General features: G+C 62.3%; 1 protein-coding gene across 1 annotated transcript; it reads right to left on the bottom strand.

Annotated features, from left to right (window-relative positions):
• Positions 1–13,724: 13,724 nt before the first annotated feature.
• Positions 13,725–27,539, bottom strand: EFNA2 (ephrin A2; the record flags this gene model as incomplete). The annotated part of the gene is made up of 4 exons (XM_082835369.1): positions 13,725–13,895; positions 14,554–14,619; positions 16,680–16,993; positions 27,397–27,539. 4 exons carry the CDS (start codon positions 27,537–27,539, stop codon positions 13,774–13,776), a joined length of 645 nt encoding a protein of 214 aa, XP_082691495.1. The 3' UTR covers positions 13,725–13,773.
• Positions 27,540–27,805: the final 266 nt, after the last annotated feature.

Raw genomic sequence — 27,805 nt, 5'->3', positions numbered from 1 at the left:
GGAAGCACCGCAAATGCGTCAATTGTACAGAAGAGGAATCCCAGATGTGCTAATTACACAGAGGGAGCTCCATATGTGCTAATTACACAGAAGGGGACTCACATGTGCTAATTACATAAAAGGGGTCGCAAAACTGCTAAGTACACACAAGCAGGTCCCATATGAGCTAATCACGCAGAGGGAGCCCCACATGTGCTGTGAATGACCAAACCCTCTGTGCCTCAGTTTCCTTTTCTGAGAGATGGGTCTTCCAAGAGGATGAAGCCGTACAGCAGAAACTAACAACATTGTAAACAACATCGTAAAGCAACTATACTCCAAAAAAAAGAAAAGAGGATGAAGCCAGAAGCCACTCCTCAGGCGGCAGGTGGAGCTGGCAGAGGCAGGAGGGGGGCACGGGGCAGGCTTGGGGTTCCAGTCGAGGGTCAGATCCGACCCTGAGGCTCTGGCAGACAGGGGACAGCCTGGGGCTGGTGGCTGACACCTGAGCCCACTCTGGTTGTCCACAGCTTGAACCCTGCAGCTCCGTCCCTGCCAGGCCCCACCTGGACCCCACCCAGCTTCCCCCCTGGCCCTGCTGGGCCCCCACTCCTGCCTGTGCCCAGGCAGCTGGAGGGAGCTGGGAAACAAAGTAACTTAGACCATATCACTCTCCTGTCCTCACCCACCATAGCTCCCCAGTGCTCTCTGCACAAAATTCAAGTCCCTCCTACCCTTCGTAGCCTACAAAGGCCTGGGGTGGAGGCAGCCCTGCTCCGCCTCTGCCGCCCAGCCTGTGGTCCACCTTGGGGCGGGGAGAAGCTGACCGCTCTCTGCAGGACACTCTGCCCAGTATCCCTCATGCCCCAGGTTTCAGCTGCAACGCCACCTCCTCAGAGAAGCCAACCTGGGTCCTTGCCTGGGGGTGAGGAGGGGGTCCTGAGGACCTGAGAAGACCCACCCAGCCTCAGCAGCGCCCTAACTCAAAGGACCCTCGCAGCCCCTGCACGCTGACGGGCACCCAGCCTCAGCCTCCCCAGCCGGCTACTCGCGCCGCTGCCAGGCTGCGGGCGTTAGCTGTGAGCTGCCGAGTCTGAACTGTGCGTCCGGTTTACACAGCGGCATCCGCGCGGCGGCCGGGTCAGGGGGTCAGGGGTCAAGGTCGGACGGGTCCTCACCGCGTGCGCGCTCTGGACCCCGCCCCTTCTGTTCCCGCGCTTACCCCTCGCAGGCTGTCCGGGCCGCGGGCGGCGCTTCCCTCTCAGGGCCTCTGTTTGCAGGGCAGGGGGCTCGAGCGCGGAGTGGTCGCGGGCGTCCACCCAGCAGCGTCCGCTCAGGGCCTCCGCAGCTCCGGACCGCGTGTCCGCCCGCGCCGCGTCTCCACCGGCCTCCTTGCTCCACCTAGCGGCGGCCGGAGCCGGAGCCACGCGGGGCCCAGGGAGGGCGCGGGCCGCCAGGCGCACAGCCGGGGTCGGGGCCCACGGGGCGCGCGGGGCCCCGGGTGCACAGCTGGTGTCGGGGCCCAGGGAGGGCGTGGGGCCGCCAGATGCACAGCAGGGTCGGGGCCCAGGGGGGGTCCCCGGGCCGCACAGTGGGGGTCGCCCCCTGCCAGGTGCACAGGCCTGAGCAGGACTGCGAGGGTGGGGGGCGGGGTTCACAGCCAGGAGAGGTGGAGCTTCAAACCCCACCCCTTACTCTGAGAGGGAAGAGTCTCCCACAGTCTCTTGTTACAAGGTGGGGAAACCGAGGCACGAAAGGGACAGGCATGCCCCAAGGTCACCCAGACCTTTGGTTCAAACCAAAGTCCACCGACTCCGGACCCCATTTATGTCCTTCCTCACCCCAGAAATTGTGGGGGCCCTGGAGTCCCCAAATAGTGGGGTGAGGAGAGGGGTACGTGGATGGGGGTGCGGAGGTGGTGGCTGAGAGGCCACTGCACAGGGACGGACGATCCCCACCACCGTCCTGCCTGGGACTGTAGGACAGATCTGAGCTGGGACCAAACCCCAGCTCTGCGCCGTCAGTAAACTTGGCCAGCAGCCCCCACCTCTCATGGCCTCAGTTTCCGGATCATAGGATAGTTGATCATCGTGTAGTTGTGAGGGAGATGAGGCATATAGTAGGCACTAAATAAATGTTGGCTGTTGATTAGCATTGAGTCATATTGTCACCAGGCTCATCCACGCTCCCTCTGCTCCCCGCTCCTTACCTACTCCTGCCACACGGGTCTCCTCGTGCTCTTCCAAGGCCCTATGCTCCTGCTGCCTCAGGACCTTTGCACGTGCTCCCCGCCCCCCCGCCCAATGCCTGAGAGTCCCCTTACCCTGATTAACTCCAGCTCAGTTTTGTCTACTTTGGTTCCCACTATGTCCCCAGTGTTCCGCCTGGGATCAGGCACACAGTTGGCACTCAAGAAATGCAGGAGGTCTGATGAAACAGGTCTGGCCCCAGGCTCCCTCCCCCCATTTCATTATTCCCGGGAAACCGAGGCCCAGAAAGGGGCAGCAACTGCAGAGTCCTCTTGGCACCAGGCGCAGGTGCCCGGGACCTGGTGGGGCAGGCTGAGGAAGCCACCACGTCCCCCACCCCGACCCCAGCCCCCGAGGAGGGCCAGGCTGCAGAGGCAGAGACCAGGCCAAATTGAAATTGATTGTGGGGAACAGCTCGGCAGGGTGGAACAGACACGCGGCCACTGGGGAGCCCAGGGGCGCCCGGGCGTGCGAATGCATCCCAGCCAGCAGTGGAGAATCGTTTAATCTTCACTGAAGGCTCCTAGCGGCGGCCTCCAAGGAGCCGGAAGGCTAAGTCGCCACAGCTGCCAGAAGCGGGGACACCCCCCTCTCCTCATGCCTTCAGCCCGTTCTTCCTCAAGCATTTAACAAGCATCTGGTTATCCAGTGTCTCAGTTTCTCCTCAGCCAGCCCTGCCGGGTCGGGAGAAGCAGAAAGAGGCAAAATGCTCCTCCATGGTGGCCCAAGGTCAGGACTGGAGCCGGGGCTGAAGGCAGCAACGTCCTGAGCTGCATCTATTGAGCACCTGCTGTATGCCTAGCCCTGGGCTCAGCCTGATTAGTGTGGTTCCTCATTTTATCTTCACAACGACCCTGGTGTTACTATCCCCCGTAACCACCGGGGGAGGCCCAGAAAGGAAGACGGCTCACCCACACCCACGCCAACGGAGTGGGACTCACCCTGGGGGGTGGGGAACTGAGCTTTGAACCCAGGTCACAGAGCTCAGTGGCCAAAGCGTTTGCCACGGTTTCTGTGGCCCTTGTCCAGGTGGGGAAACTGTCTTGAAGACAGTGGGAGTTATGGAGGAGTCTAGAGCAGGGTACGGCAGTCCGGTCAGAAAGTCCCTCCCACACTCCAGGCCAGGGTCTCCTGGGGCCTTCCCAGAGGGGACACGGGAGCCATCCTTAGCCATCCCCCAGCCCAGAGGGGTACACTGAGGCACAGAGCCAGTTAGGAGCCCAACACCCAGCATGGCTGTGGGATGCCTTCCAATACGCCCGAGCTGTCTGTGACCTTCCTGTTTTCAGGCTCAGAGAGGGCAGCTGCTGGCCTCTGGTCACCAGCCTGGAGGCGGCAGGGCCTGGGGGCTTCCAAGGGCTCTGCCTGCCCTCAGTTTCTCCCACGGGCCTCTGCGGGGTGGTGACCAGACACATGGCCAATGGGGCAGCCGTGCTCCCTGAAGCCCCTGTGACCCTGACCCGGAAGCCCCCCCTTGGTGCCTGGGGTGGGGGTCACACCCTGGCCCATCTCTCAGGGTCGCTCCCAGTGAGGGCCTCAACCCCGGGATTAGGGGGCCGGGGTCAGGGGTCAACAGCATTTGCCTCAGCCCCTTTCAGGCCTCGAGCAGATCCGTTCTCCCTGCCACCTCGAATTTCCTGGACAAAGGCTCTGTGGAGGGACTGGCCAGAGGGCCGGGCCGAGCACCCCTGGGAAAACTGCGGCAGCTCAGGGAGGGTGTCTGCCCCCCAGCCGCCTCTGCCCACACGGCCCCCGTCAATCCCCAAATGACCCAGGGGCAGCCCCGGCGGGCGCGCCCATGCTACAGATGAGGAAACTGAGGCTGGGAAGGGACTCAGCTGGGCCACTGGGCCGGAAACCTCTCTGCTGAGGGTCTGGTGGGGTTTTGTGCCGGCCTCACCCGGCAGGGGCCACAGCTGAGTGTGCGGCACTAGAGACGGCGTCCGGGCCGGCGTGCGGGCGGGGCCTGCGGCAGACAAAGGCCAGCAGGCTGGGCCCGCGGGGGCGCGTTCCGCTCGTCAGCGTCGGTTCCACTTGAGTCCATCCTGGACAGGCTGGAATAATCCCTCCCGCGACCGCTGCTGGGCCGTGAAGACTTGAAGGGGCCCCGCGGGCCTGACTGACGGCCAGGCCGGTGCGGGGGGGCGCCGGGAGCCCGCCAACAGCCCCCAGTGCTGGGAACAGCACCAAACCACCACTGATGACGATGTGGGGAAACTGAGTCACGGGAGACGCACACACCTCTCACATCACACAGCCTCGCCGGGACCTCCCCGCCCCCACCAGCAACACAGCCTCACCTGTGACCTGGAGGAATTTGGGGGCCTGGGCCCTGCTGAGTCATGGGAACCACCCACCTCCTGTTCATTCCCGAGCACCTGGGTGGCAGGTACACACAGGTGGCTGGACTGGAGCCAGGCCAGGGTACCAGGGAAGGCCCCGCTGGCTGCTGCCGAGGCCGGTAGACAAGGCTGCCTCCGACTCTCTGGCTCAGGCCTGGAAGGGTTTCTGCAGGAGGGGACAGATCCTGGGAGGAGGAAGCAGCTGGAGGAAGGCCCAGGGGCAGGATAATTAGCAGACTCGTGGAGCGTGAGGGTCGGATGGGGTCTGCGGGAGTGTGGGGACCAGGCTGGGGAAACTGAGCCCCAGGGGGAGGTGTTCTTGGGGGTCAAGGTTCCGCAAAGAATGCTGGGAGGGGGATGGGGACCAGTTGGGCTAAAATCCCTCACGGGGCTCCCTTGTCACCCTCAGAAGGAAAGATGAACTCCCTTTCTGCCAACCTCCTGCCACACCACCCTCGGGCCTTCCTGGGCTCCGGCCTTTACTGCTTCTACCCAGAGTGCCTTCCGCATTGGCCTCCTCCCCCTTTGGTCCCCAGAGCTGCTCCCCAGTGGACATTTCTCCCCCACCAGACCCCTGGCTACACGGGCCCCAGTCTCCCTCCCTCCTGTTCACTCTTTGGCCTCAGCACTGGGCTTGGCAAACAGTAGGTGCTCAATAAAGCCATTCTGAAACCACAAAGGAATAGGAGCCGCTTAAAAAGGCCTGGGTTCCAGGGACCCTGGACTCATAGCCCTGGGATCCGGCTCCTCCCCTTATGCCCTGAGAGGCCCCCTTCGCTCTGGGTCTCTGGTCTATCTGGGCCTCAGTTTCCCTCGCTGAAAATGGGTCCTGGCTTCTGCAGAGGAAGACCTCTCTCTCTCTGCCTGCCCCGCCCCCCGCCCCCCAGGGATAGCTCCCTTGCAACCCTCGAGGGGCCTCGCTCCGCTAATCCACCAGCCAGCCTGCGCCTCGGTTTCCCCTCCCGGCTGCCTAATCCCAGGATTGTCGGAGGCCGGTTTTACATACATTTAGAGGCTTTTCATAATAGATTTACTGGGCCCCAGAACGGCCCTCGCTGGGTGATTAGCTTCTCCTTAATTGAAAACTCCCTTCCCACTCCCCCTGCCCCTTTGGGCCGAGCTCAGGCAGAGGGGTGGGGCCAGGGGGCACCCCACAGCTGTGCGGGCCCCACGGGGGCCTCCCCCTGTGCTCAAATGGGGTCTCCCTGGTATCCACCTTGACGGGGGCTGCCAGTACTGCTGCCACCCCCGCCCAGGAGGGGCTGAGCCTGGATTCAAACCTGTTCTGTCCCAGCCCCACGTCCATTGCTACCATGGCTTGCGGGGGGTGGTCTCCCCAGTGCGGATGGGGGGGTCTCACTCAAACCTGGGCCTGTAGGACCAGGTCGTGGGCGCCCACCCTAGGGCTCAGAATTCAGGTCTTGGACCCAGATCTCGCTCCCTGAGGTTCCCAGGATGCGCCCCCCCACCCCGCCCAGGTCCGCAGCAGGCTCCAGGGGTGCTAGAGTGTTCGCAGATAGAATGAGGGATGGTCAAGGGGCAAGAGCCAGTGACGCATCCCCACCCACCACCCCAGCCGGGCGACTTAATGCCGCCTGTCACGAGGCTGTGGGCCGGGTTATTTATCTGGTGTATATACGCATTTTAATGTAAAGATCTGCCAGCTAGCACAGCTGACTCCTGCGGCGCCCCCACTGCCCCCCTCATCCAAGAGAGGCCGTTCCCCAACACCTCCCCAAACCCGGGCTTCCCCCAAGGAACAAACGCTGGAGGAGGCCGGCACCTGCATCGCTGTTGGAGCAAGAGCGCTTGATCTGGGGTCCACGTACAAAACACACTCAGTAAGGGCTTCCCTGGTGGCGCAGTGGTTGAGAGTCCGCCTGCCGATGCAGGGGACGCGGGTTCGTGCCCCGGTCCGGGAAGATCCCACGTGCCGCGGAGTGGCCGCTGAGCCTGCGCGTCCGGAGCCTGTGCTCCGCAACGGGAGGGGCCACCACAGCGAGAGGCCCGTGTACCGCAAAAAAAAACAAAACACAATCAGTAAGTCATTCAACAAATATTCGCTGAGGGCTGGCTGACATTGTGCCAGATGCTGGGGCCATGGTGGGAGGGGAGAACCAAAGGTCCTGCCCTTAAGGGTCATCAAGAACCCCCAGGCAGAGTCCCCTCTGTGTGCCATTATAGCTCCATTTTCCAGACTAGCAAACTGAGGCTCTGAGAACAGCAGTGGTTCATCCGTGTGGGTGGCGGGCTGCCTCCCTCCCCACCCACCTCGTGCTGACGGCAGGGTCCCAGCTGTAGGGCCCGGGGCTGGCCCGCCCCTCCTCTGGCCTCAGCACCTCATCTGTAAAATGGGTCTCAGCTGGGTCTCATCTGCTCGCAGAGAGGTCAACTGAGGCCCAGAAAGGAAAACGCCCCCTCCCTCAGGGGGTCCCAGTGGAGAGAGAGGGTGAGTGGAGGCTGGGACCCAGACCTTGCACCACACCACACAGCTGGGGAAACTGAGTCCCAGGGGAGGAGGCAGCTTAGCCAAAGCTCTCAAACCGGGCCTGTCCTCCCTACTCCAGACCGGAGCTCACACCCCGACTTTGTAAACAGGGAAACTGAGGCCCAGAGCTGGCCCTCCAGGGTGAGATGAGCGCAGGGAACCGCGCCGCTGGTTTCGGGGCCCATCTGCGGGGAGGAAAGGAGGGAGGGGGGAGCGCAGTGGGCAGGGCCTCACGGGAGGAGTGGGGCCTTGTCCTGGGTACCTGGGGGCCAAGCAGGGATTTGAGCAGGGGAAGGAGTGCGGGGTCCAGGACCTCGGCCTCTGCGGCGTTGGGGGGCGGAGGGGGCAGACGTGCCAGGATGCACCGTCTGTCTCAGGGGCTAGGACTTTTCCAGTGGGGGCACCCCCAGCCTCAGCCCCTGCTGCCCTTCCCCCGCCTGCCCGCCTGCCTGCGGGTCCCAGAGGCCGCAGGAGGCTTTTAAGCACTTAGAGCTGGAAACTGGTGTGAGAGAAGCAGCTGGTCCTCTGGCCTATCCCAGCCCGGCCCGAGGGCCCCCAGGGGTCCAGCACCACATCTCTACACCTCTTCCTCCCCGCAGGAACCCCGCCAGGGCTGGGGCAACTCCCCTGAGGCCTGCCTCAGATTCCCGGGGAGGGATCAGTGGATGGTGCAAACAAATCCTGGAAGCCACGGAGGAGAGTGGCCCGGCGGGTGCGGGGATCCGGGGTGCCGTAGACAATACCCCCCACGTCCCTGCACTGGGAGGCCACGGGGCTGCCATAGACAATACCCCCCTCGCCTCCCTGCACTGGGAGGCCACGGGGGTGCCACAGACAATACCCCCCCACGTCCCTGCACTGGGAGGCCACGGGGGTGCCATAGACAATACCCCCCTCGCGTCCCTGCACTGGGAGGCCACACGACCTGGTGTTTCCTGGGGGAGGGGCTTGCAGGGCGGCCCCGACCCTGGCTGCTGTCGGGGGACCCAGGCCTCCCCCATCACCGGCTGCCCCCCCCCCTTCCCCAGGGATTGCATTGTCCATTAGGGCCCATCGATCACCTCCGGGCCTCAGCCTCCATTTCCGGATCAATGGGGCAGGTGAGGGGCTGTCAGGTGGGCAGCCCCAGAGGGAGGGGGGAGGGGTCCCGCCCCGCACACCCCTGCCTCCACCCCAAGTTTCCAGGCTCCCATAAGTGAGCCGGTAAGCATGGAGAGGATGGATACGGTGGGCTTTCTTCTCCAGCAGAGAAGGCACCGAAGGGTCAGTGGCCTCTTGGACACCTCCCTGAAGGGAAGCCGGGGTCCTCGGTCTCAGCAGTTCCCCACCCAGAGTCCTCTCCTCCTCCCTGGCCTCCAGTCCTGCCCCAAAGCCTCCCGTGGCCCCCCCTGCCCATCTCCTTTGCCCCTGCCCCCCTCCCCACCCAGGCTCCATCAAGATCAGGCGAAGAAATGCCTCAATCGCCCAGCAGTCCGTCTGTCTCCTGCACCTGCCCCGTGCCCAGCATTTGAGGCCCCTCCCTGTCCCAGGTCCACACCCAGCCCCAGCCCTAATCATCCTCACAAGTATTGTTTCAGTAAGGACCACCGCCAGCAGCTCCGGGGAGAGGAAACTGAAGGTGGGAGGGGCTCCTGGCTCCCCCCCGCCCCCACCTGTCTCAGCCACACCAGCCACACCAGCCCAGCTGCAGCCACTTGATTTCCGACTTGTGTGTCATCGCATGTGATTTATGGCTCCTCAGGGGCTCCTGGGCTGTGAACCGGCTTTTTATTTGTCTGTCAGTGGCCACCTGGCCACCTGCACCCTGGTCCATACTTCCCCATTACCGTGGCCTCCTCCCGTGACCCATAAGCCCGCCAAATATGGGGCCCGGGGCCCACCGGGGCCGGCCCCACTGTCCTCGCCCTGATGCCACAGGCAGTGGGAGAGCCCTGCCCTGGCTGCACACAGTAGGTGCTCACTGTTTGCTGGGGGGCGCTGGCATTGACATGGGAAGTGGGGGTGGGGTGGGGCGGCAGCACCTAGACTGGGGACGTGAGCCCCAGAGCCCCAGGGATGGTGGCCTTTCCTCCGAGTGACATGACCCACTGCGTGACTGTGGTCAAGGGACTTGATCGGACCCCTGAAAGCCAGGGTGGTCCCCATCAGTCCAGAGGGCAAGGCGTGAGCCCCCTCGTCACGGTCACGGCGGGGGGGGGTGGTCGGGGATCCAGGGTGTGGCCTGGGGCTTCTCCTGAGACAGCGGCATAGATTAGATAGGGACTCAGGGGCCCAGAGGGGAAGGGCTGTGGGGTGCTCTCCTGTGACTGTGGGCATTGATGCCCCCAAGCCAGGGCGGCCATGAATCTGAGGGGGCCCCGACCGGGAGGCCTGGCTCCACCCGAGAGCGACCGTCAGGATGTGGGGGAAACCTCAGGACCCCCCCTTCCCACCTCCCTGACCCCCCGCCCTTGGGGATCCTCTGGGTATGCACAGGACCCCTTTACCGATGGCTGCCCTGGGGGTACCCCACTGTGCCCAGTGCAGCCCCAGGAGGGAGGGGCCACTCTGCACCGTGGTGGTAGCCCCCGAGGCCGTGGCTGGGGACCAGTGATGGACAGCGTGGCCCCTGAGAGATCCAGACCCCAAACGCAAGCAGGTGTCGGTACAGGGGTGCGCACAGGTGGGCGCGGCCATTGGGTTCCTCCACACACGTGTGTGCACGCGTGTCTGTGCAGGTGGCAGATGACAAGTCCCGGGGGAGACTCCTGACGGTGGGACTCTGGGGACTCCCAGCCGGTGGGGAAGACGGACAAGTAAAGAATCAGAGATTTGCGTTGTATGAAAGGAGAGAAGGTTAGCACTCCCCTCGACCAGGATGGAAGAGGCCCTCGGGCCTGACAACACGCATACGGTTAAGGCATTGCCACCTACTTCGTGGCATCTAACCACTGTTTTTGACGTGTACCATAATGTTCATTGCAGCACTAGTTACAATAGCCAGGACATGGAACCAACCTAAATGTCCATCGACAGATGAATGGAGGAAGAAGATGTGGCACATATATACAATGGAATATTACTCAGCCATGAAAAGAAACGAGATTGAGTTATTTGTAGTGAGGTGGATGGACCTAGAGTCTGTCATACAGCGTGAAGTCAGTCAGAAAGAGAGAAACAAATACTGTACGGTAACACATATATATGGAATCTAAATTTAAAAAAAAATGGTACTGATGAACCTAGTTGCAGGGCAGGAATAAAGAGGTAGACATAGAAAATGGACTTGAGGACACGGGGTGGGAGGGGGAAGCTGGGGCGAAGTGAGGGAAGCATCGACGTATATACACTACCGAGTGTAAAATACTTGGCTGGTGGGAAGCAGCCGCACAGCACGGGGAGATCAGCTCTGTGCTTTGTGACCGCCTAGAGGGGTGGGATAGGGAGGGTGGGAGGGAGACGCAAGAGGGAAGGGATATGGGGACATATGCATGCACATGGCTGATTCGCTTTGTTGTACAACAGAAACTAACATAGTATCGTGAAGCAGTTATACTCCAATAAAGATCTAATAAAAAAAGATACATGTGGTAAATTAGATGTAAATAATGCCTGGTAAATAAATACACATTATTGTGAAAAAAAAGAAGAAGAATCAGAGATTTGACAGCAGGGGGATGGGGTGAGGGCCACTTGGCCAGGGAGGTCTAGAGAGGACATGTACCCCTTATGAAAGGGCTGGGGGAGAGAGTCAAGCAGTGGTCTGCAGAAAGGGCACACCAGATAGGGGGGAACAGCATGTGCAAAGGCCCCGCGGTGGGAATAGAGCTATTTTTATACTTACCCATCCAAGGTCACCTTTTTGTGTTAAAATTTTGTCTCAAAAGTCCTCAGAATAGCTAAAAGGAAAAAACCCAAATGTCCATAAAAGAGTGAATGGGCAGAAAGTCATCCCTCCACACACGGGAACAGCCATGAAAAGGACAGAAGCCCTGACGCTCCTACAACGTGGGCGGACCCTGAGAACACGACGCTCAGTGAGAGAAGCCAGACACAGAAGGACACGCAGTGTGTGATTCCACTGACGGGAAACGTCCAGAACAGGCAGATCCAGAGGTACAGAGGTACAGAGAGTGGGTTCCTAGACAGAGGTACAGAGAGTGGGTTCCTAGACGTCCAGAACAGGCAGATCCAGAGGTACAGAGGTACAGAGAGTGGGTTCCTAGTTGTCAGGCAGTGGGGAGGGGGATGGGGCTTCTTTTTGGGGTGATGGAATGTTCTGGAATTAGATAGTGGTATGGTTGCACACCCTGTGAATGGATAAAAATTGTGGAATCGTACTTTAAACGGATGGATCGTGTGGTATGTGAACTATATCTCAATAACATTTTTTTAAATAACAAAATCAAAGTTAGCTGCTACGATTCTACCCCACGACCCCTGCATTTAATCCTCGCCTTCCAGTTTCCTCTGTCCCCGTGGTCAAGTTGGGGTGTTCGAGCGAGGGGTCTCAGGGGGGTGGACATAGGGGGGCCTCCTCCCTCTCTGAGCCTCGGGGTCCTCTCCACAGAGTGGGGGGATCCCTCGGCTCTCCCTCCGTGGTGCTCGGCAGTGGCCACCCTCCGTCCCACTGCTGCTGGGCAGGGCAGGCGGGGCGCACACAGGGGTCTTTGTGCCGCTTCCTGGCCTCATTAAGAGGCAGCCCCCGTCGCTGGACCCAGCACGACCGAATTAATTAGCTGAGAGCCTTCCCTCTCAGCTAATTGTGCCCAGGACACCGCAGTCCCTGCGGGTGGCACTGAGGCAAGGAGCAGCCCCACGGCCCCAGTCTCTCCGCCCTCTTCTGTGCCTCTCCGGGGCCAGGCTGAGGTGAAGGCCCCTGGGAGCCCAGAAGACTCTGACACATGTCTTCTGGAAAGCCAGGAGGGAATTCGAGATGACAAACCCCCACCCTTGCCTGGAGCAGTTGGAGAAACTGAGTCACCCCTCCACAGAGCTTGGCGACCAAGATGGCACCGAACTTGGTTGGATCCTAAAAGACCTGTCATAGAACCCAAGGACCGCCCCCAAGTGAGGACAAGGGTACAGGAGGTCTTGACTGGCCCTGGGGTCCAGGGATTCCCACCTGCTCAGGTGCATGGGGTGACAGACACTTAACAAGCCCCTGCTGTGTATTCAGAAGCCAGCCCCCGTCTCTTCCCTCCATCCTCCCAGCTGCCCCAGGGGAGAGGGGCTTGTTCCCCTCTCCTAGGGGTGGTATGAAGGGCACAGCACCCCATAAGATGCTCAGTTCGGGGCCAGGCACCCCAACGATACACAAAACCAAAGGATCACAACCGGCCCCGGGGTCTCCAGACATTCCTTAAAGACACCCCTCCCCAGCAGATTCCAGACCCGACCTGCGGCCCCAACACAGACACGCGGCCTGGATGCTTACGCTTATTTTATTATAAAAAAATACAGAATCCAAAGTTGATTGTGATGGGGGGGCGGGGCCCGTCGCCAGCTCCAGGCGTGGCAATGCCGCACGCCCACGACCCCTACAAAAGTCCCCCACTGGCGTGCCCGAGCCATCTCCCGGCGGCCACACGCCATATATATTTATATATAATATATATAAAACACAGATCAGGAAAGGCGGGTAGAAATATGAAATCTGTATAAATGCGCTGTTTACTTCATTAGAGTGTTTTGGGGAGGGGGTTTCTCTTTTTTGGTGGTGATGTTCCCCTCCCCCCCCGTTTTGTTTTGTCCTGTTTTCCCTTTTCTTACAAACATTATTAGTCATACGGTAGAGGGAAGGGGGTCTCACAGACAAAGGAGCTTATTTTGAAGTGCGGCTTCTACGCTAAAAAGTCTACCCCAACCCCCCCATTAAAATAAAAGCCCCCCCCCATGAAGGGGTGAGAGAAAAAGAAACATTCCAGTCCATCCTCAGGAATACAGTAAAAATAAATCACAGTATATACTTGCTGGCTCTATTTACAGAAATATAACGTCTTCTCGATCTCGGGGGCGACTGTGTGAGGCTGGGGGGACAGGTGGGGCCTACGTCATCTCTAAGACGTTGTAATGCTATGATTTTGAGGGTGCCGGGGCTCCATGGTGGCTGCTGGTGAAACCCCGTGGTTTTCTGCTCTAGGAGACAATCACCAGGAGGGAGGAGGGTAGAGCTGGCAGGACAGGGGTCTGAGGGCCCCGGACCAGAATTGGGGGGACTCACCACCCACCCCTTCTGCCTCACGCCAGCCTGTCCCATGGCACCTGGGGTTCCATTCCATGGTTGCCTCCACCCAGGACCCAATAAATGGAGTGACCAGGCCAGGGGTGCCCCAATCCCCCTCCCCTCAAGGGGGCCAGGGACCCCTGCCCCGTCTGTCTATTCTGTTTCCTTCCCAAAGTCACAGGTGACAGCAAGGAATAAATTAAATTAAAAACTCAAGTCTTTCTGATGCAACCATGAAAAATGCACTTAAAAAGCAAAAACAGAAACCAACGCCACCAAGAGATCCCAGGGTTCAGCAGGTCCCCCGGGCAAGACAGCATGGCCAGCTGAGCAGACACCCGGCCCCTCTGGCACGGGGTGGGGGGACCTCGGCTGCCCTCACCCCCCTCCAGCCCTGGGGCGGGTGGACGGCCCCCTGCCCGGCGAAGCAGCACCAGTCGTGGGAGAAGCGGCGTCTCTATTTGGTCTCGGAGGCGGGCCATCAGGGCGGGGCCAACGTCCCATCGGGCACTAGGAGCCCAGGAGGGTCCACAGCACGGGGACGGTGCTGAGGAAGAGCTGGCAGCTGCGCAGGCCGCTGCATGAGTTATTGCTGGTGAAGATGGGCTCGGGGGCCTCATACAGGGTCTCATCTGGGGGGACAGGGAGACAGGGGGGTCAGTGACAGGCCTCCCACCCCCCACCCTGCTTCCTAGACCTCACCACGACCTGACATTGTTAAACATCTCCATGACGGGACTTCCCTGGCGGTCCAGTGGTTAAGACTCCACACTCCCAATGCAGGGGGCAGGGGTTCCACCCTTGGTCAGGGAGCTAAGACCCCACATGCACTGAGAGGCCAAAAAAAAAAAAAATCTCCATTTCACTGCACCTCCGAGGGCACAGAGATCTCTGTCCACCTCGGCGGAGGCTGTGCCTCCAATGCAGAGCATGGCAAACAGAAGGCTCCAGGTGAAGTGGCAAGGCTGCAGGACCCCCCTTCCCTATGTTTCAGGAGCTCAGAACACGAACCCGTTGGTCCATCTCAGAGAACTTCCGTGATACCCGCTCACTGGGTGAAGGGGGCTTCGGCCTCAGTGAAGCCCAGCCATGGACTTCAACCCTCATTCCTGAAGGTCTGAAATGGCCCCATTTGCGATGGAAAAACAGAGGCTCAGGCAGGGCCTGTCCCAGCCATCGCTGAGGTTGTGGGACTCCCCAGGCTATGCCATGACCGCCTCCTAACTCCACTGATGACTCACTGGGTTCTGTGAGTTAAGGACCCTACATGAACCCCCACCAAGAACTTACTGGTCGGTCGCACGTAAACCTTCAGCCGCAGGCAGGGTCGGTCCACGGCATTGGGGGGTGTGGCAGCTGGAAGAGAGGGGTTGGGGGTTAGTAGGGCAGGAGGCTCTTGGTGCCTGAGACCTCTTGGGGCTGTATGCCCTTCCCTACGCCCGTAACCCAACCCTGACCCCAGGTTGGGGAATCCACCCATAAAACTCCTCATCATACATCAAAGCCCCAGACACAATGCCCATGATTTCCCAGAAGTCCTCTTGCACTCTTCCCCTACCTCTCACTTTGCTGAATCCTAACGCCAGAGACAGGGGTCAGGTGAGGTGTCAATGTCACCCCAGGGCTCCATCTCACCCCAGGGCATCATAGGGCAAAGTTCAAAGGTGACGAATAAAAATAGGTGTGTTTCCAATCAGCAAAAAAAGGGAATTCCCTGGCGGTCCAGTGGTTAGGACTCTGAGCTTTCACTGCCAGGGGCACGGTTTCCATCCTTGGTCGGGGAACTAAGATCCCGCATGCCGTGCAGCATGGCCAAAAACAAAACAAAACAAAAATCAAAACAGAAAAAAAAAAAAAAAATCAGTGTAACCAAATGACTGACCAGGGATCAAATCCCTGCTCTCAGGGTGCCTGTCGGCAAGTCATCCCCTATGTGGACCTCATCTGGCCCATGGAAGGTGCTTTGGAAATCATTCTTTCCATCTGGGTGACGCCGGAAACCCAGTTACCCCTGGGAAGGAGGCAGCTTCCGGCCTCACCTGGAGAGCAACCCACACCGCCGAGTCATGTGCAGGCCGAAGTGCATTGGGTCCTCACACCTAAAATTCCACCATAGGGCTCCCAGCTTCTTGGCCCACTAGGCGGGCGGGGGAGGTACCAGAGCATCAGCCATGAGTCAGGAGGGAGGAGCTCAGGGACCAGGACAGGGGCAGGGAGGGAGGCCTGAGGCCCTGCGGGTGGCGGGGCTCACACACGTGAACAGGCACGGGCACCCACACGGCTGCGGCTGGGTCTGCCCCCGCCTGTGCTCTCAGCCGGTCCTCTCTGCGGCCATCACCTCTGCCCGCCCCCCAGAAGCCCCTCGTGCTGGGAGATGAAGATAAAAAGCACGTAATAAAAGTAACATTCATCACAGAGATAGGACGAATAATTACAATAATTATCTTTATGAAACTCCCGTCTCGGAAAGAAAAATGTAATTTTTCTTATATTACGGAGACTTAATTTAAGCACCTTCTTCCCCTCCCCCACCCCCTTCTTCCCTGAATTAAAAAGAAAAAATCCAAATACAGCAGAGAAAGGAGGAAATGGGAGCCTTGTAGAGTTTAATTTGACTCAGCAGGAACCGGGGTGGTGAGGCGCTGGGTTCCTCTCCAAAGCCCCGGGGGCAGACCCCCCTTCCCACCTGCTCCCCATCAGCCCCCAGGACGCTGAGAAATGGGACCCCACAATCCGTTGAAGTCTCACTGCCTCGGGAGAGGCATGAGTCCGATGCCAAGGTGGGCTCCCTGATACCCCCTCTCGGCAGGGGCGATGCCTGGACCCCAGTGTTCCTGGTTTAGGTTCTCAGACTATGGTCTGCCAAGGCCCCACTGAACGGGAACTTGAACCCAGCCCCGACTCTGCCGCCTCCCCAGACCCTGCCCTTGGCACTTGATGGGAAGGAAAAAGGGGCCCCTTGGGAACCCCTGATGCCCAGGACAGGTGGGGGCAGCCTAGCCGGCCCCCCCGCAAGGCTCACAGCGAGGCACGCATGCGCAGTGTCCCAAGGCTGCCACCAGCCGACAGTGAAAAGCTCCTCGGGGAATCTGGGCGCGGGTGGGCCGCTGGGAGATGGAGGGGTGGGCCCGGGAGACCCCTGCCATGTCCAGGGTTGGTCGCCCTCACCCCCTCCCTCAAGATTCCACAGGCCTCAGTTTCCCACCTCCTGCAATGGGGGGACGGCACCCCTGGTCTCAGTATGGGAGAGGCTGACCACATGGTCCCAGTCCAGAGGCCCAGAGGCTTATCCAGGGGCCAAGATCACAGGGGGGCTTGCGGGGAGGAGGGCGAGACCACCGGAGCGTCCGCCCGGAGACAGGCCAGCGCGGAGGAGGGCCCCCCACCCCCCGCGCCCCTGCCCCGCCCCCACTCACAGATGTAGTAGTACTCATGGCCCGGGCGGAACTCGAAGCCCAGCGAGAAGGGCGTGAAGAGCTGGAACTTCTCCGAGAACTTGAGCGGCCCCCCGGGCGCCGCGGGCCGGTTACACTCCCAGCGCTTGAAGCCGCGCTGCCGGTGGTCGCAGGAGGCGTGGCCCTCGCCGTTGACCATGTACAGCACGTAGTGCTCCATGCGCTCGGCCGGCGGCAGTGGCGCCCCGTAGTGCGGGCAGTAGATGTCCAGGTAGTCGTTGATGCTCACCTCCACCGTGTAGCCGCCGCCGTCGTCCGCCGCGCCCGCGTGGAACCTGGGGGCGGGGCCGGCGGTCAGCGCGGGGGTAGGGGCGGGGCCCGAGATGCGGATGATGGATCAGTGCAAGGGAGAAGGGGAGGGTCAGGGATGGGGTAAATGGAGAGGGGTCAGCGGTCAGCGCGTGGGAGGGGACGGGGTAGGGGACAGGAAGCACGAAGGCGGGTGGGGACGGGTCAGTGCAGGTAGAAAGGGGTAGGTCAGAGATGGGGAAGGGGGAGGGGTTAGGGGACCGATGGGCGGGCACCCTACCCACAGACAGGTGCCAGGGTCTGAGCCCACGGCCCCCTGCCTGGCACAACCCTGCCCCACCAAGGCCACAGCAGGCTCCTTGAGACTGGGACTAGCGCTGAGCCCACGAGGTGGGTGCTGGGGAAGAGGGGCTGCCGCCAGGCATTCTGGGTAACCACATGCAAACGAGCAGGCGCCACGTGACTCGGAGCCCCCCCAGTCTCTCCACCCCCTGCAGAATCCACATCTGGGCCCCTCAGCCGCAACAGGCCTGGCACAAGATGTCCGCCCCCCCACCAGGAAGCCCCTCTCCAAAAACCTTACTACTTGACTTCGATGCCCCCTCCTCCAGGCAGCCCCCCACGCCATCCCCAGATGCAGCCTCCTCAGCTTTCCTTTGCAGATGTGCCTGCCAAGAAGGCCGAGGGCAAGACTATACTTTCAGGAATCATTTCTATAGTTCGTTACTTGAAAGGTTTCAATATTACTCTGCCATAAAAAACAATGAAATTGAGTTATTTGTAGTGAGGTGGATGGACCGGGAGTCTGTCATACAGAGTGAAATAAGTCAGAAAGAGAAAAATAAATACCGTATGCTAACACATATATATGGAATCTAAAAAAATAAAATGGTTCTGAATAACCTAGGGCCAGGACAGGAATAAAAACGCAGACGTAGAGAATGGACTTGAGGACACAGGGAGGGGGAAGGGTAACCTGGGACGAAGTGAGAGAGTGGCATGGACTTATATACACTACCAAATGTAAAACAGATAGCTAGTGGGAAGCAGCTGCATAGCACAGGGAGATCAGCTCGGTGCTTTGTGACCACCTAGAGGGGTGGGATAGGGAGGGTGGGAGGGAGACAAAAGAGGGAGGGGATATGGGGATATATGTATACGTATAGCTGATTCACTTTGTTATAAAGCAGAAACTAACACACCATTGTAAAGCAATTATACTCCAATAAAGATATTTTTTTAAAAAAAAAAGGGGCTTCCCTGGTGGCGCAGTGGTTGAGAGTCCGCCTGCCGATGCAGGAGACACAGGTTCGTGCCCCGGTCCAGGAAGATCCCACATGCTGCAGAGCGCCTGGGCCCGTGAGAGCCTGCGCGTCCGGAGCCTGTGCCCCGCAACAGGAGAGGCCACAACAGTGAGAGTCCCACGTACCGAAAAAACAAACAAAACAAAACAAAAAGAAGGCCGAGGGCAGTGTGGGACATAGGCCAAGTGTTCCCAGCCTCTCTGGGGCAAGCTCTGCCCCTCCTCTAGCCTCAGTTTCCCCAGAGGGGGCAGGGTGTGGCATAAAGGATGCTCAGGCCCTCCCTCGCTCAGTCCAACTCAGGGGTGCCCTGGGTTCAAGACCCCCAGCTCCACCCCTTCCATCCTGTGTGACATCCTTCCTTCTTCCTCCAGAGCCTCCAACTTCCTGGTCACCCCACCAGCTTCCCCACCCCTGACACCTCCACCCCCAAGCCCTGCCTCCCAGGCTTTGCTCTGGAGGTCTCCCCACACTGTCATGCAACCTGCACCCCTTTCTCTGGGGGGAGGCCCCTGACCCAGGCTCATCTGTCAAGGATGGAGGTCAGCTGAGCGAGGGACCAGCAGCTCCCCTTCCATCACCGCCTCGGGCTACAGCGCCAGGAGCCCCTAGACCTCCTGGACGCGGTGCCCCAGGCCCCTGTCATGTAAACGTGGCCTGGATCGAGGGGGGACAAGGGGGCCTCCCGAGAGGGGCTTATTAGCACATAAAAGGCCTGAGCATCAGAGGGTTGGGGGGCGGGCTCCCCCAGCCTCCTCTACTCCCTGTATCGGCCAGTAAACTGAGGCCCAGTGTGGGTCGGAGGCAGGGAGGGCTGCTAGGATCCCAGCCACGCCGCTGCCTCCGTGCCCGCCGTGCCAGCCGCCCTGGCCCATGGGAGGGAGCCAGGCAGCCCCCATGCCGGGTGCGCTAATTCCCACAGCTGGCACTTGAGGGGGCGGCTGGATTATCAGATGGCATCGGCTGGCCCCCCGCCACCCGTGAGACTGTGCCAGGTGGGGGCGAGGGGTCCTGGGAACTCAGAACTGGAATGACGGAGACAGGGGACCAGCTCACGGTGCCTGAGCCTCCCCCGCCGTCAGCAGGGACCCAGCATGATGATTCACGTCTGTGGCTGAGGCCAAGGGCCGCAGAATTTCAGTATGGGGAGCAGGGGGAGTGGATTCACCTCCAGCCCCTTCCCTGCTCCACTGGGCTCGTCCAGGGACGGGGAGGCCACCCCCTCTCGCAGAGGTGAGAAGGCGTTTGCAGAATAAATGTGTCTGGCCTTGGGGGTCAGTTGGGGGCCGAGGAACCTCAAATGTGGTTCAGTCATAGGTTGGAACCCAGCTGGGTCTCAGCTCCTCTTCTCAAAGCCTCAGATTCCAACTCTGTGCCGTGGGGATGGTCCTCGAGGCTGATGGGAGAACTCCAGCTCTGTACACAGCAGGCACTACATACATGCATGCGGGGCGGCCCTGGGTCGGGCTGGGACCCTGCCCGTCCCTCAGGCAGCTCCATGGCTGGCCAGGCACGGGCGTCTCATTGACCGGCCGCGTCCTCCGGCCCCTTGGGCGCAATCGATGCAGAAGCTGCTCCAGGCTTTTTGAAAAGTCATTTTCGCCCCTTGCCGGCCCCACTGAAAGCCCCATTGATCAGCCGATCGATGGCAGCTGTGGCCCGGCAGCCGCCCAGGGACCCAGCCTCACCCAGGTGGGCCCTGCAGGGGAGGCTGTGACGCGGAACCACGGGCCGTGGGGGGAGTCCTGGTCCTGGCCTCCGGCCCTCAGCGTTCCCTCTTGTCCCTGGCACGATGCCGAGGGGTGTATACTCAACCCGAAAGAGAACGTGACTCCACGCATGGTCTTTCTGGAGAGAACGGACTCCAGAAGGTGGGCTCCGCTTTCCTCCTGCCTGTCCCATCAGGCTTGCCTCCCTCCCCCCGTGACACCTGCACCATCAGGTCCCCCCAGCTCACTTTCTGAAGAACATCAGAGACTGAAGCTGCTTTGCTGCCTCAGAGGCTGGACGCCTGGGCCCCACTAGGGCGGCCAGACTCCTGGCCTCCCAAAATCCAGGGCTCACTTTTCTGAGTGTACATCAGACCCCGTGACCCACTGTCTCAAAGCCCTCCATTGGCTCCCCCCACACACAACAAAATCCACAGCTCTCCCAGGCCCACGAGGCCCCGTGTGGTTCCCATCCATCCCCAACCTCATCGCCCTCTGGCTCCCCCAGCTCACTCCCTTCCAGGCACACCAGCCTCCGGGCTGCCCCTGGTCCCACCCCAGGGCCTTTTCTTTCCGGCTGCGTTGGGTCTCCGTTGCTGTGCGCGGGCTTTCTCTAGTTGTGGCGGGCGGGGGCTACTCTTTGTTGCCATGCGTGGGCTTCTCTTGTTGCAGTCGCAGAGCACGGGCTCTAGGCGCGCGGGCTTCAGTAGTTGTGGTGCCTGGGCTCAGTAGTTATGGCTCGCAGGCTCTAGAGTGCAGGCTCAGTAGTTGCGGAGCACGGGCTTAGCTGCTCCACAGCATGTGGGATCTTCCCGGACCAGGGCTCGAACCCGGCTCCCCTGCATTGGCAGGCGGATTCCTAACCACTGCGCCACCAGGGAAGCCCCCACCCCAGGGCCTTTGCACATGCTGTTCCCTCTGCCTGGCACATTTTCCCCTACTTTTCCCAACTCATCTCGTTTGGACATCATCATATTTATACCTTTAAGCAGCCCATTGTCTGCCTTCCTTGGATCCTGGGGGTTGGCCTCCTTCTCCGCCCTTTTCCCTGTAGCCCGCACAGGCCCTGTATACCGTGGTGCTCGATATATGTTTGCTAATCAAACAAAGGCCAAAGACTCGAGGTCTTTGAGGTGCTAGAGTCATGGGGAGCAGAAAGCTACCCCCAGGTGGGGGCGTGAGGACCCCAGACAGGCGGGTCCCCAGGAGACGCCTACAGCCACACACACGCCTGAGCTCTGGCCGCCTAAATGGACCATTCTTCTCCCTTTCCTGCTCTAAAATAGTGGCGGCCTTACTGCGTTGGCATTCCCGTTCCAAACTGGCGCCTCGCCCCTGCTCAGGGTGACGCTTATGCAGGAGAGTGGGCCCCCACCCCAGACGGAGCCTGGTGAGAGCATGACAAAGCCTTCATTTCCTCCCTTAGCACCGAAGCCTGATATGCAAATGCTCCACTCGAGCGAGCGGCAGATAGAGATAGAAATTCTCACTAAGGGGCTAATGACTGACTTGGGATGGTTCCCAGACAGAGGGCTCCCCGCCCCCGCCCCGCCACACCTTCACCCCCAGCTGCTCACCCTGCCGGCCCCCTGCCAACGTCCACCCTGCAGGCAGCCCCCCCAAAGCCCAGGTGACCCTTACCCGCCACCCACCCACCCACCACCCCTTCCCCAGCAACACCCAGCCCGCAGCTAATCAGCTCCAATCGGCGACTGTCAAGTCATTAGATGCTAATAGCAAAAGCCACTAATCAGGAGTCTCACCCAAAATGGGGGTGGGGTGCTGTGCCACCTTCCCAGACTGGAAACTGAGGCACAGGCAAGGCGGGCAGGGGAGTCTGTGTCCCCCTCACTCCCTATGGCTCTGCCTCTATCTCCCTGGTCTGAATCCATGCACAGCTCCTACTAAAGGCGCTCAGACCTGCCAACAAAGATCCCAGCAAACAGCCCCAAGGCCCAGCGTGGGCCGAGCTCGCCCATCCCCGCCTGCCACCCCCAGCAAGACCCCTGAGGCCTCAGTGTCCTCCCCCAGCTTTTCTAGGGGCCAAAAGACGTGTCCCCCATCCAAGGCCTGGCCTCCTTCCTCCTGCTGGCGGGACGTGGGGAGGACCTCCCGGAAAATTAGGGCCCCAAGGTGGTGCAGGATCAGCTGAGAAAGGACGATTATGGCCTTGTGTGTGGATGGGTAAACTGAGGCACGGGCCCCAGAGCTGAAGCAAGAGGTAAACAAATGGGGCTGGGTGGGCAGGAAAAGTAGGGTGAGGGCCTCAGGGCCACCCCACCCCTCAGGCCTTGGTCTGAGGCAGAAGGAGGCCCAGGTGCACGGTCCACGGGGCACACCTGCCTCGGTCACCCCACCCTCCTCTGCCCCCCGGTGTGCACGGTGTCCCTGATGCTCCTCGGCCAGCCCCAGACGTGGCTGCCTCTTGGAGGGGGTCACCCCACTGGACCCGACTTCCTCATGACCACAGATGAGTCACTTTCTCTGGGTCCATGAAACGGAGGCCTAAGGGGGAGCCCGACCCACAGGGTGGGCAGATTAGGGGGTGCATGGCTGGGTTGGGGCGGGCAAGGGGCAACGTGGCCCAGGCGGTGGAACGAGCCCCTCGAAGCCAGGGTCCCTGCGTGGGAGGGGGTGTGGGGACAGGCACCCCCCCCCCAGGGCCGGCCGGAGCAGAGCTCGGACTCTGGCTTCTGTGCTCCCAGCCTTCAGCTGCGCGTCTGCCACGGGGCAGCCACAAAGGCGGCTCTGCCCCTTCCCCGCATGGCCCACCAGGTGGGGGACGCAGCCAAGCCCCCTCTGGACCCATCTTCCAAAGAGACAATTTCCCCAAAGCAGCACCTTGGGGGGGGCAAGGCTGGCCGAGTGCCAGGCCCTGAGGAGGAAGAAAGGGGAAAGGGGGGGTGTCCCGGAGTAAAGCTGCTGTGAGGCGGGACCCCCCATCGGGCCCAGCTTGGGAGCCGCAGAACCAGCCGGCGGCCCTGCAAGAGGCCTGTCTTCCAGAGCCCCGTTCACGCACCTGCCGTCCCGAGGAAAGCCACCTTTGAACCCATGACCTCGAGGGACCCGTGAACCTCACGGGACGTCTGCTGGGGGGTCCCGAGGTCAGAGACGGCCGCCCCTTCCCCGGCCCAGCTCCCAGGCAGGCTGGAGGGCCCCCCCGCACCGCCCTGCGTCCTGAGCTGGTCCCCAGCCTCGGGTCCTTCTTCTGCAAACTGAGCAGCCTGGGGAGGGGAGAGGCCCACTGCAGGGAGGGACCAGGGCTGGGGACAGGGAGCCTGTGGACCCCAGCTTCAGCGCCCAGGCCCCCCACAGGGTGGGGGCATCTCAGAACCAACCCCCAGCCCCGCACTGCGGTTCCCCCCTAACGTCGCGACTGCTGCAGATGTGAGGGCCTGGTCCCCGAGGCTCCCCCACTTGCCCACAGGGGCTGCGTCGGTTTCCTCTCCCCCTCGGGGGCCTCTGATTCCCTGGGGTCACACCCATGCCTCGCCCGTCCACACCGTGCCCTGCTGCCATCCGCAGAGCTGCCATCCACAACCCACCGGCCCACTTCCTGGAGGAGGCGCGGGGGCTCCGAGCAGCCAAGCTGCCCACCCGAGGGCACAGCCGGGCTTCCCGGATCCCCGAGTCCGAGCCCCGGCCCCCCGCGGCCCCCCAGACCCATGGATTCTCACTCTCCAAGCCACCCCCCACCCCACCCCGCAAGCCGGCTGGTCGAGCCTCTTCCAAAGGAAACAAAAAAGCCTCATGCGGCAAAATATGGCATCTCCCTCTTCAAAGCCGGTTCCCCGGAGGCCTGGGCGAGGCTGGCAAGGACAGGGTGCCTGACATTCCCCGCCACGGGGAAGATGCTGCCCCAGTCGCCATCTTCCCACCCGGTCGTTTGAGAGGGGAACGTGGCTGCTGTCCACACCCGAGGGCAATCAGAGCCTCCACCCGGGTCCGCACCGCTGGGTCCACCCGGGCTACAGGCCCCCAACCAGGTGGGGGCCCCGGGGACGGCGGGTGTCCTGCCGGTGCCAGCTCTGAACCTCGATGGCCCCTCTGCACCAAGGACGGCACGGTGCCCATGGGACCTGGCCGCGTCCCCCCAGCAGGAACCCACCGGGCTGGAGGAAGGGGCGGAGGAGGAGTGGCCGGGTGGGCAGGGAGGGCAAGCTGTGTCCCCACTGGTGTGGAGTGTCTGCCCTCTCACCGGAGCCCCCGGGACAGCCAGAGCCGGGCCGCACACGCAGACACTCTAAAGACATGCATGCATCCCACATACAGATGCACCTGCTCCCCAGGTGCCAATCTGCACACACGGATATACACACGCACCTCAGACACCACGTACATTCCACACCCAGACACACTGCTGCAAACATGCATGTACCCCGCACACGTGTGTACTCCAGGCACACTCACGTGGGCGCGTGCAAACGTCCAGGGCCAGGGTCGCTGTGCACACGTAGGCACACGAGCGTCTGTGTGGCAGGGTGACGCATGTGCTCCACACACACAGTTCTGCACCTCCCAGGGCCCCAGGACCCCCGAAAATCATGGGCAAGAACACGCAGCTACACGCAGTGACACATGCAGACACACCCTGCAGCCCAAAGAGACTCCTGGGTGCCCCCGGGTCCCCCACGTACACCGATGCACCCGCAGCCCCACGCTCGGCCCGTGAGCAGCCAGCCAGGACCCCCGGCCCAGTCCCACCCGGGCCGCAGACAGGTCCAGAGACACCCGGCAGCCAGCGCGGGAGTGCCCGGCCCAGGCAGGGGCCGGCCGGAGAGACGGCTGGACAGCCGGCTGGTCGGGGTGCCGGGGCCAGGTGGCTGGACTGGGCTCCACCCTTTGGCTGCGGCGGAGGTGGGTGCAGGGCTCCCTGGCAACGTCCGCCAGCCTCACGTGTGCGGGAAATACACGGCACAGCAGGAGAACGCAACTGGGGAGACATAGCCACATACGCATTACCTCGGCGCGGGTACCAGGCCCGGCCGGGCGAGGGTGGCCGGCCTCACTGCGGCGCCACCTGGGCCTGGCGGTCCCCCACCTGAGCGCACTCATCCCCTCCCACCCCCACTCCTCTGCTGGCTGCCTGATCGCCCACCACCCGAGCCCGCCCAGCCCTGGCTCCGTCCCCGTCCCCACGGTGCCTTTTGTGTGCACCCCTGTCTCCGGCACGGCCCCCGTCCCTGCGTTCCCCGTCACCTCCGCCTGCCGCCACCACCAGTCTCTCTGTTTCGACCCTATCCTTGTCTCTCCCCGCACAGGCCCGTCTCTGCCCGTGGGACTGCCTCCTGCGTGGGGCCCGCTCAGTGACTCCACACCTCTCCCCGCACCCCCCGACCCTGGCAGCTGCCCCCGGGACTGGGCGCCCTCAGGAAATCTCCATTCTGGGTGCCCTCGGACCCCAAGGCCGGACAGCACCCCTCCTCCTGTGACTGACACATACCCTGTCACTGGACGCAGATTCCAGTCCAGACACCCCGGGACACGAAACCTCCTGAGGGGCCCCCGGGCCTCCAAGGCCACCTTTGGAAGAGCCCCTGAACCTCAGCGATGGATGGAGCCCCAATTCTGGACCCAACCGGGCTTCTTGGGCAAGTGGCTCCCCAGGGCCCCAGACCCCATCGCAAGAGGTCGGGGAGGTCATCTCCCACCAAGGATGCCCCAGGCAGAGAAGGGGGAGGAGAGGTAGGAGAGGAAGGCCCTGACAGCCAGGGTCTGCTCTGGACAGCAAGGCCGTCCCCTCGGACGGCTGGTCGGAGCGGGGCTATCAGGTCAGCAACAGGAGGCGGCCGAGTGGCCGGCCAGAGCCCGGCCCCAGGGGCTACCTCCTTCCCGGCCGAGATCCTGCCTGCGGCCCAGTGGCAGGTGGGGCAGCAGGCAGCCCCAACAACCCCTTTCTGTCCCCGTTCGAGGCTCCTCGCGTGTCTGGCGTTTGCTAGAACAAAGGACAGGCCATGCCGGGACGGAGATTCCGGAGCTGAAACCAAAAACTTGGGCCGGGGAAGTGCTGCCCGCTGGGCTCCCTGCTCGGCCGCAAGGAAGAGCCTTAATCAAACCCACATGTGACCAGTGGGGCGGGCCGCGTGGGGGACCAGCTCCATGATGGCCCGGCCAACCCTCCTAGGCCCAGGGTCTCTGCCCTCGGCCCCGGGGCCCAACCCCACAGCCAGGCAACGGACGGGGGTGTCTGGGCGCGCTCCCTGCCCCCACCCAGGACGCTGACTGCCCTGGTCCCAGGCCTGCCTCAAATATGGCCCTTTATGCAACTTTCCAGCGGAGGATGGAGAAAGGTGGGGGACACTGAGGGGACGGCGGGCTGTGGAAGGCGGTGCGGCTGGCGCTTGAAAACCAAGAGAAGGTGACTGGTAGCAGAGGGTCATGGGGCGGGGAGGCCAGCGGCTCTGCCCCCAAGTGCAGCCCGGCTGGCCTCGATGCGACCGTGACCCCGACTGTGGGGCTGACCGGGAGCAGCAGGACCCCGAAGCCCCATCTCCCACGGATCCCCGGCCCGCTCCAGCCTCCCAGACCCTGGGTGGCCCGAGGCGTCTGCAGCTGTCCAGGATGTGGTCAGTCACCAGCAAACTTTTCTCACTCGACAAACAAGGGCTTCTGCTGCCCCCCAGATGGCACTCAGTGCCTGACACCGAGGAGGACTGCAGGCAGGCGGGCGTGGCAGGCTGGGCACAAGGCCACCTGGGTCCCTGCCCCAGCTCTGCTCCCCTGGCCGTGACCTTGAGCCAGCCGCTCAGCCCCTCTGTGCCTCAGTTTCCCCACCAGCGCCAGGACAGGAGAGGACGCCACCTGGTCAGGACTCCCGGGACAGACCCCCAGCCCCCTTGGTGCCTCAGTCTCTCTGTCCCTGCAAAGCAGGAGCCAGGGCCCCCCTGCAGCGAATGTGGACGCCGGGCCCTAGGGAGGGACATTCTAACTTCCCCAAGTTCATCTGGGGACCCGCCGGCAGAACGCACTCCTGGACCCCTCCCCCGAGGGGCCACGGTCCCCCACCTCCGGGCGCGGCTCAGTGACAAGGTTCCCGGGAATCCCCACCAACTCTAAAGCCAGCGGGGGTCCCTGGAGAGGCCAGAAGATGCGGTGCCCCAAGTCCGGGGAGGGAACTCAGGGCCGCACTGCATCTGAGGGTGCCAGAGGGGATCCCCAAACTCCAGGGCCGGCGGCGCGCCGGGGCATGCAGGGCGCCCAAATCTGCAGGCGGCGGGGCGCCCTGGGGGTAGATGCACACGGAGCGCGAGTCCCCCAAACTCTGGGGGCCGGAACTCCCTGGGGGCGCCCGTGGGAAGCGGGCGCCCCCACTCCGGGGGCAGCGCGCAGGGTCGCCCCGAGCCCGGGGCGGGAGACCAGGCTGGGATGGGGGCGTCCGGAGTCTCCCGGCGCCCGATCCCCGCCCGCGGCCACGCTCACCTGGGGTTGCTGCGGTTCCAGTAGACGGCGTAGCGGTCCGAGTTGGCGCGGGCGGCGTCCTCGGCGCGCGCGAAGGGCGGCGGCGGCGGCAGCGGCAGCAGCAGCAGCAGCAACGGCAGCAGCGGGCGCTGCGCGGGCGCCATGGCCCCGGTCCGGCCGCCGCGCTCGCCTGGCCGCCGCCTGCCAGCCGTCTCCGCCTCCTCCGCCGCCGCCGAGCGGGCGGGCGCGGGGCGGGCGGGAGGAGGGAGCGCCGGCGCTTGGAGATCCCCAGCCGCCCCCGCCTGAGCGCGCGCGACCTCGGGCGCCGGAGAAGTCAGGCGGCGGCGGGCGGGGCGCCGGGGTAGCCCCGGGCGCCGGCCCGGCCGCTCGGACTCTGAGAGCGCGGGCCGTCGCCGCCGCACCGCCGGGG

Source organism: Leucopleurus acutus (assembly GCF_964270905.1).
Source record: "Leucopleurus acutus genome assembly, chromosome: 3".
NCBI classification, from domain to species: Eukaryota; Metazoa; Chordata; class Mammalia; order Artiodactyla; family Delphinidae; genus Leucopleurus; species Leucopleurus acutus.
Note: the sequence above shows the minus strand (reverse complement) of the source record. Positions and strands in the feature narration are given on the sequence as shown.